At 36.0% G+C, this 14,943-nt stretch overlaps 1 protein-coding gene and 1 pseudogene across 6 annotated transcripts; both read right to left on the minus strand.

Moving 5' to 3' along the window:
- Positions 1-270: 270 nt before the first annotated feature.
- On the minus strand, positions 271-12,518 carry LOC145797592 (rust resistance kinase Lr10 pseudogene; annotated as a pseudogene).
- Positions 2,630-11,461, minus strand: LOC114283740 (uncharacterized). 6 transcript variants are annotated; one of them, XR_014337393.1, is made up of 10 exons: positions 10,322-10,385; positions 9,751-9,826; positions 8,928-8,966; positions 7,649-7,757; positions 7,412-7,511; positions 7,015-7,165; positions 6,199-6,810; positions 5,761-5,884; positions 4,489-4,581; positions 4,364-4,403 (listed from the first exon to the last, which is right to left on the minus strand). XR_014337393.1 is itself a non-coding variant. In XM_082882118.1 (7 exons), the coding sequence occupies exons 3-7, from the start codon at positions 10,360-10,362 to the stop codon at positions 2,978-2,980; spliced, it is 399 nt and encodes a 132-aa protein (XP_082738244.1). In that variant the 5' UTR covers positions 10,363-10,394; positions 11,060-11,134; positions 11,234-11,461; the 3' UTR covers positions 2,630-2,977. The 6 variants fall into 6 exon arrangements, 3 of the variants coding, with proteins under 3 accessions (XP_082738244.1, XP_082738245.1, XP_082738243.1); XM_082882118.1 differs by lacking the exons at positions 5,761-5,884; positions 6,199-6,810; positions 7,015-7,165; ... (1 more) ...; positions 7,649-7,757; positions 8,928-8,966 and adding exons at positions 2,630-3,101; positions 11,060-11,134; positions 11,234-11,461 and having other exon boundaries at positions 4,339-4,403; positions 10,322-10,394; XM_082882117.1 differs by lacking the exons at positions 5,761-5,884; positions 6,199-6,810; positions 7,015-7,165; ... (1 more) ...; positions 7,649-7,757; positions 8,928-8,966 and adding exons at positions 2,632-3,101; positions 11,060-11,138; positions 11,234-11,448 and having other exon boundaries at positions 4,339-4,403; positions 10,322-10,394.
- Positions 12,519-14,943: the final 2,425 nt, after the last annotated feature.

Consider the following 14,943-nt stretch of genomic DNA (forward strand, 5'->3'; position numbering starts at 1 on the left):
TGCTCTGATTTTTAAGAATTTTTTATTTAATCAAATATTTAGCATTTTGTTGAAATATAGGACTTTTTTTCTTTGATTTTGATTGTTGATGAGGGTTGAAATTGGAGACTTCAAACCCACCATCATCGCCTTCCTCGATGAGCTCGCGATTGAATCATTCTCTAGATTTACCGTAGATTGGCCGTTGGTGATATGCATTCTGATACTACTTCGATACGAAAACATAAATCTTTCTGATATAGAGTGCACCATTTGTAAGATGACTATTAATACAAAGGCAATGCACAAGATGTAGTATTGAAAGGCTATAGTAATACATTGATAAACAATTAATTATACACTCATTGGTGAGAACCATAAGATTAATTCCTATTATATAGTCAACAACTTCTTAGAAAAATATTACTAATTCATTCTCTCAGTCAGATTCAGAAATTACTTCTAACTCACTCTCAAAAGTTCTCCCACCCGTTGTTCCCCTCGTTGGCATTGGATTTGTGGAGGCAAATGGACTGTGGGGGACTGTTAGAGTGTCTCCATCTCCTTCCAACATTTGTACCACAACTTTCATCGATGGTCGGTCCACTGGGTACCATTGTATGCACCAAAGTCCCACAATTGTTAGTTTCCTTATAATTTTCGCATCCCCGTCTTCCTCAATTTGTATTCCTAGATCTTCCCCTTGATCCAAACGTTTGTATATCTATTCCGGAAAATAACATTCACTCATGTTTTGTGCTACCGTATTTTGCCTCCCTCCAACCATATCTAGCAACAACATCCCAAAACTATAAACATCTGATTTGTATGACACGTTCCCAAAGTTCCTAGAGAACACTTCGGGTGCAATGTAACCCACAGTCCCTCTAGCAGTAGTCATAGAAACAGCACTTTGTTCCTTTGAACACAATTTTGCTAGACCAAAATCAGAGATCTTTGGGGTAAACTTGATATCTAACAAGACATTGTGAGGCTTAATATCGAAGTGCAGGATTCGTTGATCACACCCTAGGTGAAGATATTCAATTCCTTTAGCTATGCCAAGAGCAATGTCATGCAACTTCTCCCAACCAAGTGAATTCTTCTCTTTATTAGTGGATATAAACTTTTCAAGCGAATTGTTTGGTAAGAACTCATAAAGAAGAGCTCTTCTGAATCCGTCAGCACAATATCCCACCAAGCGAACAACGTTGATATGGTGGATTCTACCCATTGTTTGCACTTCATTGATGAACTCATCCCCATTTCCTTTCACATTGTTGAGTATCTTGACCGCGACATGAACATCGTTGGAAAGCTTGCCCTTGTACACTATTCCGTAACCTCCTTGGCCTACTTTGTCTTGAAATTGATTTGTTATTTTCTTGATATCTGCATAGGAATATCTTGCAGGCTTGAGAGCTTTGTAATCCTCCAAAAATTTGTCAATCTTTACTTGATCCGCTTTCTTCATTTTGTTTGATCTGCAGCCATGATATATTGCAATGACAACTACAAGAAGAAAAGTTGGACCTAGGACTGCCCCTGGAATCATAATAGACCATGTTAGTAAATTTCTACCTCCTCGTTGACAATTGAAATTATGAGGGGATAGACCACTTCACCTGCAAGCTTTAGTTTCGTCAATGCACCTGTAAAAGTTTGAAGATTTCTTAAATTCCACACACACACACATATATATATATAATTAAAAAAAATTACTGTAAATTCATAATAAACTAAGTAAAAGAAACTGACATGATACAATCAAATATCCAAATAGGGTTAAACCTTCTCATATACTAGTCCAACTATATCAGCAATTAACATAGGCTTAAATCAAGTTTGGACCTCAACGCATGCTCCATTGGGTGCACAACTTCTAACAAAAAACCACACAACCTAATCTATATGGCAAGACTTTATCATCCTCCCACAATCAACAAGACTAGGTAATTCAATAGATCAAAACAAAACAAGGGCTTTGAAGCTAAAATGATCTTGTAGCACGAGGGTGTTGGATTAAATTTTTTTATTTGGATATACTGTTGAGTTTTAAATAGGTAAACAAAATCTAAACCACTGATTTGTAAAATTACCGACGTTGCGCACATCCGAAACTCGGATTGGATTTCCAGATCCAAACTGGAGAGAACGTAGGCCCGAATTTCAATTCAAAATTGTGGTGGAAGACAACATCATCAGTGTAAAGCCAACGCAATAATTACAGATGAGATAAGATGGTAAACAAAATACAATAATCGTAACTTGAAGTAAGAAGGTGGAAACTAGCTAGAGTAGAGGAATACCCATAGATGGTTGTCTGGGCTTGTCAAAGCATTCAGTTGATCCATTGAATAATAATTGGGTTTTGCTGCTATTGCTGTTGTTGTTATTCTTGAATCTACAATTCACTGCAGGAAAAATGACTTTTAGCGGCGTTTTAAAAACGCCGCTATATGTCTCAAAAACGCCACTAATTCCTTTAGTGATGCTTACCACCAAACGCCGAGGACGCCGCCGTCGCTGTAAGTATATGACGCTTTAAAAACGTCGTAAATTTAGTATAGGCGGCGTTTATAAAAACGCCGCTAAATGTGGCAGCCAACGGTCACATGACGTCACACAGGCATTCGCGACGCTTCAAAAACGTTGTAATAGCTTTTTGTTATTTTAAAAATACAACTATGGTGGCGTTTTGAAAAACGCCGCAATAGATTTTTTTTTTCTTTTTTTTTTTTTAATCTATTAATTTGTCATATTTAACTTTAAAAATATACCTGTAAAATAGCAACAATAACATAACATTGTTTAAAGATCGAAATTTGATTAAATACTTGAATACTTCAACATGCTCCTGCAACAATAACATAACATTGTTCACCATCCTTCCTAGAAACATACATTTCATGTCAACAAAAAAAAATAAGCTTTCCTTACAAGCCTAAGAAAATCAGCATGTTGAGAGTCAATTGCTCAAAAAAAAAATTAGCTTTCCTTACAAGCCTAAGAAAATCAGCATAAGAAACATATGCTCTTCAAAACCTCTCAAAAATGATCCAATCCCCAGGTGTTCTGAAGCATACGCCAAAACTAGGCCTCCCACAAACATTAAACCTAACCTGCATGCATAGATAACAAAGGAAAAAAAACACAATTATTGACTTGATCACAAACAAAAATAGCAAAACAGGGATTTTGGAATTGCACCTTAATTCAAGGGTCACTATGTAAATATTAACTACATATAGCATAACTGAGCCTCCGGAAAATAGAAACAAAAGGCACTGCAGTTCTTGAGAGTAAATACAAACTTGTCTTCAATGAAACAAGATTAGATGCTGAAAGTTAAAAACTTAATTAGGTGCATTTAACAATCCACAATTAGTGTCTTTTTTCTTTTTTTTTTATAAATACAATTAGTGTACATAGAAGAAATAATTAATATGCAGATCACACACTGTCTATACATATAAACAGCCCAGATGCAGAAAATGACCATTGTTCATTTATTATAGAAATATGTGATATTCGGATGAATCACACATAGCCTTGAACTTCTTGTATCTTACACATATTGAGCTCTTCATGTATGACTATCCTTTATTATTCTGAAAACTATCTATTCTACTAAAGTTCATTTATGTTTCTGCTTACAAGAGGGAACTATGGAAAGATATGAGGAATTATTCGGATTTTCCAAATTTAGTTTAGTTTTTTTTTTTTTGACAAGACACCTCCCCAAGGAGTAAATATTGGATGCAAGGGTGATAACATGTGGCAGCAGTATCACCATCCAATAAGCATTGTTGAAAATATGAAGTTTCATGATTAATCAACATGGGAACCATCCTGACAAGGCCTAAGCCAAAGACATAAATCTTTCTAAAAATTACTCTAATCAACATGGGAACCATCTTATACTTCAATCATCAACTCCAACCAACCAAATATAGAGTTCTTAATAAATATCAGCTTAGATGCCAACCCAAGAAAGGATTTCTATTAGTAAAACTCTTGAAATAAAACCTATATTAACAAAACAATCTTCAATGCATACTCTTGTAGCATTAGGATCAGATCAGTTGAATTGAGGTTTTAAATTTCTTCAGTCCTTGATATTGATGTATCAAAATTCTAAAATTATAATTCTTTTCTTTTATTAATTCCCTATATTGAGGCATAGTGTTAATAAAATCAATCAATTGAAAAATTCATGCTTTTGAATTTCTTCCCTATGTTCATAACTAAAAGAATTCATCTTTCTTTGCTCTTTTAACTGTTAATTCCACTTAAAAATTACTCGTATTTATCCTAATGTTAATGATATTAAAAAAGGGAGAAATGGAGATGGCTTACACAATTGGGATAGGCTTGAGAACACCATATAAAGACTCGATCACTCCAGCTGATCCACCACGGACCTAAACAAATATATAAATATGAAGTTTCAGCTTAATCTATGTTTGTTTGGAAGCTGAGAAAATGAAACAACAAGAGAACTAGAACCTGTAAGGTGACTGATCCATTGACAGTGAGGCGAATCCCGTTGTGGGAGATTGAAGATGGAAGCTTTGTGATGATTTTGCCTTCAAGTGGTTCCTGAAATTAGTTACAGAATCAATAAATACACATATATGTATATATAGAGAGAGAGAGAGAGGAGGGGGGGAGTTACATTAGGGCGAAAGATACGGTTCGATTGGGAGAGTTTAAGCTCTGCAGACATGGCAACGAGAAGGCAGAGAGAGACGAGTAGAAGAAAGACATAAACACAACAGAGCAGACCAGACCAAACCCAACATCGACCAGCTACCCTGTCAAGGCTTGAACCACCTTATTGATGAAATTTAGCTTTCATGCACTTGAATGATGGAATTTGGCTTAAATTCCTTAGGATAATTATTTTTATGTCTTAAGTAGGAATAAGTTGGGTCCACCAACAACGAACTAGATGTCTCTCTTGGCATCAACTACGAATGAACTAGATGTTGCTGACTCAAGTTATATGGGTTTGCAGTTGCTGATTACTCAATATTGGCAAGTAGTACTGGTATTCATGTACAATTGTTGCCAAACATTTCCATGAACACAAATGAAAATAGGTCTGCTAGTCAAGAGATATTCAGAATTCATACTAAAAAGACCATTTTTTGTGCAAAGGGATATTTCCCAGAATTATAGAAGTGGTTTAAACAACAGATATCAGCCACTGGTGTCAGCTGAAGATTGTCATAAAATAGCTTAAGAAGACTATAATCCAAGATGGCCAAACTTCTTCACTTTCTCTGAAAAATTATGCACCCACTCCATGAAGTTTTACCTAAGATTACAGTGCATTTAGTATGGCAATGAATGTGTGACTTCAATGGCTATAGAAATGCGGAGGAGAGATGGAGTGAATCAACTCACACGATATGCAGAATTCAAATGTATTTAATAGCACCAACCTACAATACACTAAATTCATTTTGGAAAATTGACAGACAAACTATTTTCGAGAAGAGGAGGAAAATAAATAAATTTTTGGGAAACAATTTTAAGTTATTTTTTGAATTTTCAAAAATTGTTTTTCATAAATACGAAAACTATGGATGTTTTCAAACTTTTTATTGTGCTGTTTCTGAAAACACGAAAAGTGAAAACAAAAAACAAAAATATCGAAAATGAGAACAGTACAAAACAGACCCTATGTTCCCAATCACCTACTGGTCGTAAATTTGTAATCAGATTGAACCAGATCAAAACTAAATTACAAGTACCAAGATGACAAAGTTTTACCTGTAGAAGAAAGGTGCATGCTGGAGTCCAATCTCTAACAACTACAGGCTAAACAGCTCCTTGTAGTCTCAGTCACCACTTCATAAGAAAATTGACCAACGCAACGTCATTCTACCACAGAAGGCTATTGAAAATTGGTGGAAGTGGATGCACAAAAAAGATGGGTGAGATGTCATTAATCAATGTTGTCAAACGCAAACATAACCCATAGCTGCGAACATTTTGAAAGCATATAGAGGTCATGTAGTAATAGCTTTACTAGAAGCGAATAAACAATTTAGGGAAAATCAAAAAAGAGCCATCATTAAAGTCCACCAAAGCTTCAGCTTATATGTCCATACACTAATGAAATCTGACATGATAATGTCCCAGAAAATGGATTTACATTACAGAAACTGTTAGAAGATTTCAAAAAGTACAGAACTGTAAATCTCTTACTCAATTAAATAATGGAATATTGATCCCATCTCCTCTTTGGTTGTGATGTTGAAAAATGATGAACATTGAACACTCACCAAATGACATACATTGCACAGCGTGGGAAGGACGGTAACATTAAATGATTCTCACAATAATCACACCACCCAAATGATTTTCAAGAAGCTAAGATTTCAATTCTACAAACTTCTGCCTCACAGCAGAGGAAAGCTCCTGTTCACCAACACTAGCCAGCCCCTCAACTACCTTCTGCCATGCCTTAATATATGGTATAAACCCTCTTCTTGTCATCGCCATTACAACCTTCCCTGCCAAAACAAACTCGCCACACTCTAAGCACCCTTCAACCACTAACTCGTAGCTTTCAAACCCCACAGGGAACCCTGCCTTCTCCAAAAAGTCAATCATCTCAACTGCTCTCCAAATATCTTTGTTTGCTCGCATTGTAGAGACTACTTTCACAATCGTTTCCTGCCGTGGCATCAATCCAATTTTTGCCACCATTTCTTTCATCTTTTCTGCCGCATCAGTGATCTTTCTGGATTGGGTTGGTACGGTTGTAGGATTGAATTCTTCACAAATGGTTTGGATCAATTGGAACACATACATGACCTGGAAAATAGTTGAGGAAATTAATAACAAGAAAGAAGCATTATGCTAAAAGATTGCTATCAATTCATCACATTATGCACTATAACTTCAAATTAAAAAAAGCAATGTTAAGGGATCTTAAAAATCCAGAATAAAATTACACGTATATAGCAAACCAAGCAATGAAGGAACACTTAATGCTTTGCACAATATTGATACTTGTACCTTATCTGAGAGCATACCGAAGGTGGGAAATCAACCTGCAGATTGCTGCTGCTGGGTTGAAGTATCAGCTGAAGTACTCTGCAAGACAATTTCTTCATCAAGTCTCCACATATTGCCAGGCATGACATTCCCACCTGATTGGGTATTAATGCTGCCAAAACCAATAGTTGACTTGTCATGCTCAGAATTTGCAGTTTGTCTTTTTCTTTTTTTTTAAAAAAAAAGAACCATTTCTAAAAATAAAACAAGAATAAAACCATATAGTACTTTCAGCATGACTTTCAAATCAAACCAAAATATGTTTATCAGATTCGGAGATGTGTTGGAGTCATCATTCCACTAACATACATTGTGATGTTCAAAAGAAGCAAAAATTGAAAAGAAAATAGGAACAAACCTCAGGCCCCAAGAAATGGTTCATATAGCTGATATCACAAGAGTATGGTGCCCCAACATACTAGATGCAAAGAAAATCAAATGTGGGAAGACAAGTCAATCTGCATCAATTATCAACATATTAACCTTCTATCAAATCCTGGCAGAGGAATAAAATAACCAACACGACTGGAAATAAATTCATAGAAATAAAGACCATGTATTCTTCAAATCATTCAAAGTCATGTTAAAGTAGTACCTTCAAAGTCAAGTAAACCCTAACAATGTGGGAAGACAAGTCAATCTGCATCAATTATCAACATATTAGTGTGACATTTAGAAACACCCTTCTTCATGGATGCTGCAACCTGAAATGGAGATTTTTACACATGCAATGAGGATAAACATGTAGTTCCCATAATTAATACAAAACAACTACACAGAAAGTTTTCATGTATTTCAATCATATAGCCACTATTGTATTGGGTCCATTCAACACTGGAAATGCAACAAATTTTCAATTCATAAACCAATAACAATCTGTAGCAATTTTCCAGTATTGATCACAGGGTTCAGAATTTCACCAATATAAGAAAAATACTTTCACACTCAAAAACCACCTTTAGAATAGGGCATTAGTATAATTTTTATAGATGAGAAAGGGTCAATACATATAAGCAGCTGATAATGCAAAGACAAACAACGAAGTATTTTGCTTGCTTGCCCTGCTGCAATGTTGCTAAAGTGGCACACGCTCTAAAGACTGATGCAAAGGTGTACTGATCTGGTGTCAAACCACTCTGTCTCATCTTATAATAAAGACTCAATCCCATTTCTACAAGACCATTTTGCACATGACCAGCAATTATTGCATTCCATGAAATTAAGGTAGTCCTCGACAACTCATTGAACAGACTGCCAGCAGTTACTAAATCCCCTGCCTTTGCATACAATATCAACAATTTGGTTACCAAATATTCATTGGGAACAAAGCCAACTACCACCATTTGTGCATGGATTCTCCTAATACTAAAAAGATCAACCAATAAATAATTGGTATAGTGGTAATACAATAAATGAAAACTCAATGAATTTGTTAAATTGTCAATACTAATACTAAAAAGATCAACCAAAATGACCAAAAATCAAAATAAAGACATTGGGGCTTTTAGATGCCTTCAAATTCCTAACTCTTAAAATATTGTAGAAATAACTAAGTGAAATTGAAAATTAGGAGTTTATGGGAGCCCCTTATGATTGTTCTGTATATCATCATCTAATCCACTAGAACCAATCATGTTCTTCTTGACACCAAAGAAAAAGATACGATTATTATTTAAGTTGAATAATTTGAACTAAGACATACATGGACACCTAAATACAGGGATTATTATCCTATAAGTTCACACTAAAATTGGCTACAGGCGCAAATTATACATCGACAAATAATGATATATATATATGTAATGAATGGATGAACGAGTAAACAAAATACGAGAATGTCATCTATCAAAAGTGACGAGCGAAGAGAGCTGTACCGAATGGGTGTTCTGATTCTCTCCCTTCTCCAAAGATATCTGCATGGACAATCCAAAATGGGAAATGCAATCATTTGTACAGCTGCTGCTGCCAATTCTCATTTTCACTAAAACAACCTTCTCTTGTTGGTGCTTTTTTTAGTTTTTTAAGACACTCCTCCTTCAAGTACTTTCAAAGAAAACAAATACATATAAAAAGAAGGGGAAGAAAAAAGAAAAATAGGAACAAAGACCTAATAGCCGTGGACGTGGCCCTAGTTTGGAGTCCACGTAAATTTGTGTTCTTGTGTGCTTGATTAGATTCTTGTTTTTATTCTTATTTGTGTTTCATCTTTCACTGATCTTGGTTAGGTGTAACAATTCCTCACAACGACCTCCTAACATAGGTTATTAAAACAGGGCAACAAGTCACAAGTGCGGAAATACCAAAATACCTTTATTCCAAATTCGGAGTCAAGTAGTTAGTGTCTAGTACTTATCAGGATCCACACTACCCAACTATCATTTTTCATCAAAGAACATGCCCGTAGCGCTTAACAAGATGGCACGACAAATGTCAAAGTATTTAACATGAGAATAGCTACTTCATTTTTCATGCCTTTTATCCTTTTCTAGGCAGCCACACTGAATTTTAGAAAGTGAAAATCTGCAGTATCATCCTTTATAACTTTTCAAATGAATATAGCTCCCATTCCTTCAATGCACGATAACAAAAATATAGCCAGCAAGACATTTCAAACAATATGAGATCATAAAAGGAAGATCCCATCCTTTAAGATATACCCTCTAGAGTGAATAATTTATGAAGATGTATTAAATTTACCAAGAGAAGATCTTCATCAATTCCAAAGGATTTGCGAGCTTCTTCTAGGCGCTTTGATGTGACCTTCTCATGTTTCCTGCACAATCATCCAAAGTGGAAACTACAATAAACAAAACCAATTGCTCAAGCAAAGACTTGCACAAATTGTAAAACTCAGTGCATTATGGCATGGTAAAGTTTCAAAACATAGTGAACTTCTGGTTAAGATGCTTCTTTTAATGAGATTTCGCACAAAGCTTCACACTTACTAGATTTCTTCAAATGGACCCAAAACATTTCAAATTTAAATGTGCATGCACGTGTAGACACACATCCTGGGGAAGAAAAAGACTAGTTTCCAACCTTTTCACTGTATTTTCTCAAATTAACTAACACACATCAAGAAGCATTCACTAAAGGATTCCACAACTCTTTTACTTAATCAACATGCTTAGGTGTTAATTATCTTCTTATGACCAAAGAAAAAAAAAAAAAAAAAAAAGAACTAAAAAAAAGAGGCAGCTCTGTTTTTTGTTTTTTCGAATGTTTGTGGATAGTGATGTTTAAAGGAGAGGGAAAACAAGTGACGTACCCAGAGCTCGCTGGATCTCTAATCTCAAACTCATCTGTCATAGCATCATAGCCACATATTACAACATAGTGACCTACAGAAGATTATAGTCCAGTTAGTAACAGATACAGATGTGGCATGCACAATGAATATACGGGGTTACTGGCCATGAACTCAAATATGAGATAGTATTAGTGGCAGTGAGAGGACTAGAAATAAATAATTTGGAGGAGAAAAAATGAGACAAACGCAAGATCATGTTCAACAGTTACTTCATTAAATCAGAAACAGTTAAACCCACACATTCATCTGCCCCTTTTTCTCCTACAACTCCAACTGATCCAAAATGAGTTATTTGTAGTTCATAAACAATAACGAAGTTCTCAAATTTCAACATTCCACCAACTATATATATATACAAGTCACAATAACAATCTACATCAACTTGGAAATCCAATCAATATGTTGTTCAAAGTGAGAAATTTATTTTGTCAGATTTTTCATCTTGTGTTTGATGAAAAGGAGATGACCCTTCGTCTGAGCCAGGGCAAAAAAAAGGATGATTATTCAATCAATACATATATAAATTCATATATATACTTGTATAGAGAGATTTTTAAGAGAAAAAAAAAATTATCCAAAAAAAAATACAGATAATGTGTACGCATATAACGAGATTGTGCAAGAGAGACAGAGATCGAGAGAGATTGAGAGATCGAGAGAGAGAAGAATCGATAAAACTGAGATTGGAAGACCAACCTTCAGACGGCGCTGATCTTGCACAACCTGTTTAGCACGGGCCCTAACCTCATATGGATCAATCTTGGATTGGGGCTAACTAGAGCATATACAACTCATCAATCACTGAAACGGAGAGAGAGACGGGAAGGAAGAGCTTCAGAGAGAGAGAGAAAGAGAGACGGTGGAGCTCACCTTAGGAGACGATGGTGTAGATGATGATGTAGACGATGGTGCAGATGGTGGAGACCGATCTGAATCTCTCCGATGAAATCACTGAGATGAAATCGCTCTGAATCTTTGTGATGAAATCACTGAGATGAATCTCTGAATGGCTCTGATAAGGGTTTAGAGAGAGTTGAGAGAGAGATTTAGAGAGAGAAAGAGAGACAGCGGTGGAGCTTCGAAATCGTTCTGAGATTTAGAGAGAGAGAGAGAGAGAGAGCTCGAAAAGTTGGGTCTTAGTCTGAGATTCAAAATTAGGCTTTGAAAAGAGGAGACCAAGCGCGTGAGGCACAATACATTCAGAGGCGTTTCAAACGCCTCCTATTATTAAACGATGTCGTTTTGTTGAACAAATATGCGACGTTTTAAAAAACGTCGTTAAATGTTAAAAAAAAAGTGACGTTTAAAAATGCGCCGTTAAAAAAACGCCGCCTAAACCTCTTTTTCCTGTAGTGATTCTTGCCTCGTGCTTCACATTTCCCACATTCCGGTTTACTCCACTTCAATCGAAGATCATCACATGTGATGGGGCCATAATTATAATCAACAATTTCACCTGGAATTGACATGTTGTACATCTTTGTGCAAGAAATATCGGACAACCCCATAGAATCGATGGCATAAACCTGGTGACTCCGGTCACTAAGGCAAGCAATCCGATTCTGATTAATCCAAATTTGATCCTGTGTCTGGGAACAATTGATGAAGCTAACGTCGAGGTAGTAGTCGTAATTTGATAGGAATTGGAAGGGAGAGGCAGATAAGTTGAGGTTTGGAAGCTGTCGTGGGAAGCATCCATGGGGGTCAGATATATATATGGTCTGAGATGTGTAGTCAATATTCTCAAGAAAAACATTGACAGAAAATGGAAGCTCGAGGACAGGGTATTTGCTATGAGGAGTGCAAGAAAGATCAAAGCCAGGATAGCCACAGTTTTTGGGGTGATGCCCTTTGAGCCGGAAAGGGAATCGGATTTCAGGGCTGTGATGATTACTGCAACTTGTTGGTAGGCACTCAGCATGTTGTTTTTCTGCTCCTCCTCCGAGTCCAACTACTGTAGCTGCTGCAGCCATTGGTACTAATAATATGACTATAAGCAACAGAATTCCTTGGAAAATTGCCATCTTAATTAATTAATTTAATGGCTAATATTTGATACTCTGAAATCATATCCCAACTGCTCTGCCAAGTGTGTGTTGTTTGTCGTGGAAGAATTTGCTAATGGCGGTCTTGTTGGGTTATATAGACAAATTTTGTTCTGAGGAAAAAAAAAAAAGATTCACTAATTTATGTTGGAACAATCTTCTGCATAAAATAAATAAACATGAAACAAATCAAACAAATTTTATTTTACTAAAATGAATAAGGACAAAATTAGACCAAGTCAAGTTTCTGACACTCTGTTCTTAAGACAGATTCGCTCCGCTTCGGTGCTTACGGACAAATGGCGTCTATCTCCCAAGATATAATAATCTTCACAAATTGTAATAGCACTCCAAACAATTTGTACAGCGAACTAGAACCTGTGTTATATACTCTCAGAATTTTTTCCTAAAAAACTAATATGTAGAATAATGCAAAGAGAGCACAAATGAGAGGCAAGCAAAGGAATTTTAGAATGAATAAATCTGCTGGAAAGATTCTACTTTTATAGGACCGAACAGGTACAAGTTTGAATTTAAATGGAACAGCTGCGAAACAGTTTGAACAAATGCAAAAGTCAAACTGTCAAATTGTTTAAATTTGTCTGGAACACGACTGAATCTGTCCGATGCAACAGGTTGAAAACAGTTTGAACTTGCTGAAATAGAACTAGAAAAGCACTGCTATGGACAAAAAATTTGAATTCAAATTTGGTGCAAAATTTGAATTAATTTTGTTTAGAAAAAATAATTTTTCCTGCAAGAAATTTGAAATTAATTCAAATAAATTAATATTAGAACAGACCAACAACCCACACCTCACACCCGAACCCGGCCTGGCCAGGCAAACAGCGACGGCGGCGCGCGCTCGTGTGGTGGTTTGAGTCAAGGCTCACTTTGTCTATAACTCTTCCTTTCTACAAACTTGGAGTGCCCCTTGGGGCCCAACCTAAGTTTGTCCACCTAGAGCTTATATACATACACAAGCTCTCTTAAAGTTTCAATGTGGGACAAGCCTTATAAGAAAATCTATATTTTATTCTTTAATTGTCCATTCCACAAACCTGAAAACGACGTCAACTTCCCCTTCACTCATAAATGGTTTTGACAATCTATCTTTACCGGCAAGGAACACATCACCTCTTTGGACCCACCCCAAAAAACGTGTGAGCCCCACTCAAATTTGGGCTCAAAGTTGGCCCAAAATAAACCTATAACAACCATTTTTTTCCAACAATCCCCCACATAATGGAATTTGACGGAGAGAAAATGCAACAACATGATCTAATTACAGAGAGTACAGAAATTGAGAATATTCTGCAAAGGATAGGTAGCTTTTGGCTTTGAACCTTCCCTTGTAAGACACTATCGAATTTACTAGCTAACCAGTAAACATGATGTCTTGAACTGTTCAGCCGTTTGTATAAAACAAGACAATAGAACTCACACAGTATATCACCACACACAATTTAGTTCTCACTATTGTGTACATTTTGGCCTTGAATAACCTGGTCTTTTATGAGTACTCTAGAGAATTGTAGCCCTTTACAAATCTCATAAAACCGGCCCAATTCATACTCATATAGGTGATTCTTATGAAGAGTATCTTGCCATACTTCACTAGGTATTCCTAGATATAAGAATCATTAAAAGTATTACTTAACCTAAAACACTGCAAACATCACTATTTCATCATAGAAATGGGTAAGAGTTTGACTCCCCAGTGATCCTTCTGAGTCATACACAACTTAGTTGTCCCTTTAAACCTAGATCTTGGGATCTCTAATCAACTAGGTTGGGTTGCCGTTGTGGTAATTCTTATTTAATAGGCTTAAGTCCCATTCTCCTCGATGAATTCTCAACTAACTCTCTTGCTAACCCTATGGTTAGTGGATCCGCTATGTTGTCTTTAGACTTTACATATTCAATGGAAATAATTCCATTAGAGAGTAGTTGTCTCACGGTGTTATGTCGACGATGTATGTGTCGTAACTTACCATTATACATATGACTCTATACTCTACCTATTGTTGATTGACTATCACAATGTATGCATATAGCAGGCAACGGTTTTGGTCACATTGGAATATCTTCAAGGAAGTGACGAAACCATTCTGCTTCTTCCCCAGCTTTATGTAAAGTTATAAATTCTAATTCCACAATAGACCTAGCAATACAAGTCTGTTTGAAAGGTTTCCAAGATACAACCGCCCCACTAAGAGTAAAGACATACCCACTGGTGGATTTTGAGTCTTTAGTATCTGATATCCAGTTTGCATCACAGTATCCTTCAAGTAGTACTGGATATCTAGTATAATTAAGCCTAATGTTACGACTAAATCGGAGATATTTAGAACCCTTATAATAACTTTCCAGTGTTTTACTCTTAAATTACTCGTATATCTACTTAATTTACTTACTGCATAAGCTATATCTGGGCGAGTGCAGTTCATCAAGTACATTAAGCTTCCAATAATTTGGGCATACTCTAATTGAGAAATACTTTTCTGTACATTCTTAGAAAGAAACAAATTAATA

Source organism: Camellia sinensis, chromosome 8 (genome assembly GCF_055761805.1).
Source record: "Camellia sinensis isolate YWXY chromosome 8, ASM5576180v1, whole genome shotgun sequence".
Taxonomy (NCBI): Eukaryota; Viridiplantae; Streptophyta; class Magnoliopsida; order Ericales; family Theaceae; genus Camellia; species Camellia sinensis.